The sequence below is a fragment of the Alexandromys fortis genome, unplaced genomic scaffold (genome assembly GCF_014885135.2).
Source record: "Alexandromys fortis isolate MF-2015 unplaced genomic scaffold, M_Fortis_MF-2015_v1.1 scaffold_413, whole genome shotgun sequence".
Taxonomy (NCBI): domain Eukaryota; kingdom Metazoa; phylum Chordata; class Mammalia; order Rodentia; family Cricetidae; genus Alexandromys; species Alexandromys fortis.
This window is the reverse complement of record NW_026068299.1, coordinates 297,370-302,021: the sequence shown is the minus strand read 5'-3', so window position 1 is coordinate 302,021 and position 4,652 is coordinate 297,370. Positions and strand designations below refer to the sequence as shown.

General features: G+C 43.1%; 2 protein-coding genes across 21 annotated transcripts in view; one reads left to right on the top strand and one right to left on the bottom strand.

Annotated features, from left to right (window-relative positions):
• Positions 1-4,652, top strand: part of LOC126494987 (leukocyte immunoglobulin-like receptor subfamily B member 3) — a 91,762-nt gene that overhangs the window by 55,356 nt on the left and 31,754 nt on the right. The gene's annotated exons all lie outside the window — the stretch shown is intronic.
• LOC126494989 (keratin, type II cytoskeletal 8-like) lies at positions 2,101-3,737 on the bottom strand. The gene is given in 2 exon segments (XM_050132602.1): positions 2,101-2,382; positions 2,385-3,737. Coding segments are annotated over 2 exon segments (1,470 nt in total). The 5' UTR covers positions 3,691-3,737; the 3' UTR covers positions 2,101-2,218.

Genomic DNA, 4,652 nt, shown 5'->3' with positions numbered 1-4,652 from the left:
TAACCAAAATAAGAATAGCAGATGCTACACAATTGTGTATAATGCTTCCTGCTGTGGATTTTTTGACCCAGTATTATAGAACAATGCATAGATGCTATTCTGTTGAACATACCTCAAATAACATAAGAAAGCACTCATGTAGTACAATTAATAGAAGCCTAGAGATATAAATTGGGGTCCAACCTGAACATCAGAAAAGAAAAACAGCCAGCCACTGGCTCTTACCTCTTCCTCAACCCGAAATGATGATTCTTTCTTCAGGAATCTCAGAATGAAACTGTGTGTAAGAGCTGTCTTCTCCTGTTTTATATTCCTTCCTAGTTCTAGAATTAAAGGTGTGCACCATTACTGCATGTATTCCAATGCAAACTAGTGTGGCTACTGGGAATAAACGAGTCTGTCACCAAGCCTGGTCTATAAGGCTGATCAGTATGGTTGTTTTACTCTCTGAACTTCAGGCAAGCTTTATGTATTAAAACACAAATGAACCATCACTATACAGTCATGTCACTGCTGCGCCAGTAGGCAGATGGAGCCTTTACAGTAGGTCATAGTCTTCACAGATGATAGGATCATTGTTGACTTTCCTCCCTAAGCAGTCTACACAACACATTCTGGATTATGAATCTAGTGAAAATAGGAAACTTCCAGATCATTTTTCCGGTTTATTTCTTAATAATCTGCAACCAAAGTTCATGATATCTTCATTATTTGATGAGAAACCAAAATTGATGACAGTACTTTGTACCATTTTTTGTGGGTCCTTCTGGATTCCCCTTGACTGACAATCTGACTCTGAAATTCCTGATCCTGAAAGTTCTGTTTAAAAAGCAGTTGCTTCTGGGAATTATCCATCTATGCAATTATCCACTATTTCAACTCTTTTTAAATTTTATTTAAATTTTATATATGTAGACGATTAAATACCATGTTTCTACAAAGCTTTTCAATTAAACCTTTGTTTTCTTATCCCACTTTATTGACTTTTTCCTCAAAGTCAGAATTGAAAGCCAGACTGAAAAGTCATCCAATTCACCAGACTGATAGATTCCTACAGCAACCCAGAAAGAAAGGAAATTAGCATAATCTTACCCTGTGGAAGGATTAAGGAGTTTATGGTCTACTAGAGGTTGAATAGTTTTGTGTTATCCTTTTCTTAAATGGAAGCTAGTGACTTTCCTCCAGTGAGCATAGCACCTGGAATCTTAAGATAGAATCTGCAGTGCACTAGAAGGAACTGTGACCAGCAGGTTAGGGATGAGGAAGAAGCATTGATGAGGTTCAGATGAAGAAGGTTGATAAGGAGAAGAAGTCTTCTCTAGCAATGAGGAAGTCAGTGCAACAAACTTACTGGAAAGTAACACACAAGCCAGACCATGAGATGGGTGAACTTCCTTCAGTAGGTCAGTTCTGTCTTGTCAGCATTTCCAGATCTTCTCCTATGATCTTCTGTCTTGTAACTATTTACTCCTTAGTCAACCCAGGAAGATTGTGCTCTTTAGCTCTTGTTTCCCCACTATTACTGCTATTAACTCTATAAAATTCTGTCCTGACAGATGTCCCTGTTGCTGTCTTCCAGTTTCTGTGGTAACTTTGATAGGCTACTCTCTAACCTGTTGAGTACAGGTTGCTCAGGGCACTCCAGGATTCTAGTGTTTGTGAACCATCACCCATTCTGTGATTTAGTGATTCAGCTACCTTTTAGTTCTTTCTGTTTCTATAACGACTCCCAACTTTGGTGTTCTCCTCACTTAAATCAATTTAATCACTTTAATCTATCATATATTCCCTATCTAGCATGAACAGATGTTTGTTCATAGCTCCCAAGGAATAGTTTCATACTCTGGGCTTGCCTGTCAAGTTTTACATGCTGGCATATGGACTTCAAGTGTGTGTGTACATCCTGGAGAGATCTTTAACATCATGCCTAAATTGAGAACACTAAATACATATGAGTATTTTCCTTCTAAGTTATTACTGTAACTCCCTGAGACCCTGGTGAGTTCTTTTTTATTTTATTTTTCTTTTTATGGAGCCAGCTGAGGCTTCTTTATTTTGGAAAATACAATTGAATTGGGTTTAGAGGGGAGTCGGGGTGTGGTTAGAGAGGTACGCCTCTGATCCTCTGGTGGGTCTCTCCTTTCCTGTACTCTGACATACAGATGTCTCCTCCATGGGCATCTTTAGGAGCCAGGCTGGCAACGTCTCCAGGGGCCGTTCACTTGGGCAGGATATCAGAGGACTCAGACACCAGCTTCCCATCACGGGTTTCAATCTTCTTCACAACCACAGCCTTGGTGCGACTATAAGAGCTGGAGCCCCAGACAGAGCCGAAGCCAGGCTGGAAGGAGCTCACGCCATAGTTGAAGCCAGGGCTGGTGAGTCCCCGTAGGCTGAGTTCAGCCCTCCTGAGTAGCCACTGCTGGTCTTTGTATGGATGCTCAAGTTCTGCATCCCAGACTCTAGCCTGCTTTCCTCGCCCTCCAGCAGCTTCCTGGAGTAGGAGGCGATCTCTATGTCCAGGCCCAGCTTGACGTTCATGAGCTCCTGGTACTTGCGCAGCTGCCGCGCCATGTCCTGCTTGGCCTGCTGCAGGGCAGCCTCCAACTGGGCCCTCTTGGCATTGGCGTCCTTAATGGCCATCTCCCAGAGCTTCTCGGCATTGGCAATGGCAGCCTCCAGGGTAGCTTTCTGGCCTTTGAGGCCGTCAATCTCTGCCTGCAGGCGGCTGATGTTGCAGTTCATCTCAGAGATCTCAGTCTTTGTGCGGCGCAAGTCATCCCCGTGCTTCCCAGCCAGGGTCTGCAATTCCTCATACTTAACTTGGTACATGCTTTCAGCCTCAGCCCGGCTGCGGTTGGCGATGTCCTCATACTGGGCACGGGCTTCAGCGATGGTGCTGTCCATGTCCAGGGAGCGGCTGTTGTCCACGGACAGCACCACAGACATGTCTGAGATCTGTGACTGCAGCTCACGGATCTCCTCTTCGTGGATCTGCCAAAAAAAGTTGATCTCATCAGTCAGACCTTCCAGGCGGGACTCCAGTTCCACCTTGTTCATATATGCTTTGTCCACATCCTTCTTGATGAGAACAAATTTGTTCTCTATCTCTGTATGCTTGTTGATCTCATCCTCATACTTGTTCTTGATGTCCTCCACCAGGCCCTGCATGTTGCCAAGCTCCTCCTCCAGCTTCAGCTTCTCCTGGCCCAGGGCTTCCAGCTGCTGCTGCAGGTTGTTAATGTAGCTCTCAAACTTGCTGTCCATGTTGCTCCTCGACGTCTTCTGCTGCTGCAGCAGGCTCCACTTGGTCTCCAGCATCTTGTTCTGCTGCTCTAAGAAGCGCACCTTGTCAATGAAGGAGGCGAACTTATTGTTAGCAGACTTAATCTGCTCCTTCTCCTGGGTGCGCACGGCCTGGATGTTGGGGTCCACCTCCAGCATCAAGGGGCTCAGCAGGCTCTTGTTCACTGTGACTGCTGTGATGCCTCCTCCTACACCAGCCCCGCTGAAGCCACCCAGACCAATGCTGGTGCCCAGGCTGTCCCGGAAGCTGCTGCTGCTGCCCACCCGGGAAAAGCTGGAAGAGCTGATGCAGGCACCGGGTCCACTTGTGTAGGAACGGCTGCTGAAGGCCCGGGGGCCGGAGGTGGACACCTTGTAGGACTTCTGGGTCACCCTGATGGACATGGGGAAGTCTGGAGTGAAGGCGATGAGCCGAAGACAGAGGTTCAAGAGCAGCTGCTAGGCTGTCCCATGATGAGTTCTTATTGGAATATATTGGAACACAATTCAGTGTCTACAATACAGTTTTCTTTTCTGTACCTGGCCATTTCTTTTTAGCTCCTCTAGCATTTAGTGGCACAGAAAACAGCATCGTCATCCTCAGAGGATGAGCAGGTGAAGTTACCTGATGCTGAACTTATATCTTCCAAAATTATCAGCTAACTTAACTAGGTTTCTTTATAATGATGATAGAGTGTTTATGGTCAAGTTATAGAAACAGAAAGTGAGCAGATACATATTTAAGGGAAAATAAAGATTGAGATTGGTATTTTTGTTGGAAATCAGTAGATATTGAGATGGAGCTAATACTTTACCTATATGAAGTGCTGGCTCTTCTCCTGCCAGGGGTGGGTACAGTGTGACTTTTAAACTGAAATTGTGTATTTGGACCTCCCTTTGGACTGTCATCTCTCAAATATGATATGTAGAGGCTGATTATTAACTATGCTAGCTCAACCATATAACAGGCATGTCCCACTAGCTCTTATAACTTAAATTAACCCATATTACATTGATAAAATTCAGTCTACTTGTATTTGAAAAATTTGGAGAAATTATTATCTCTCTTATCTTCATGAGTACAAAGTTTTATACCTTGTATAAATAAATAATACCTTTATTTATTATTAATATTTTTATTATTAATATTATTTAGTATTAATTAATTTATACCTTGTATAAATAGAATCTGCCTTATATTACAACTCATAAAAATATCTTTTGAAAGTTAAAATATCTTCTTACATAAACGACTTAAGTTTTTATGTTTTTAAGACTTCAATATGTTTAATTTTATTTATTTATTTAATTATTTATTATAAATTTCTACCTCCTCCCATCCCCCCATTTCCCTCCCACTCCCCCAT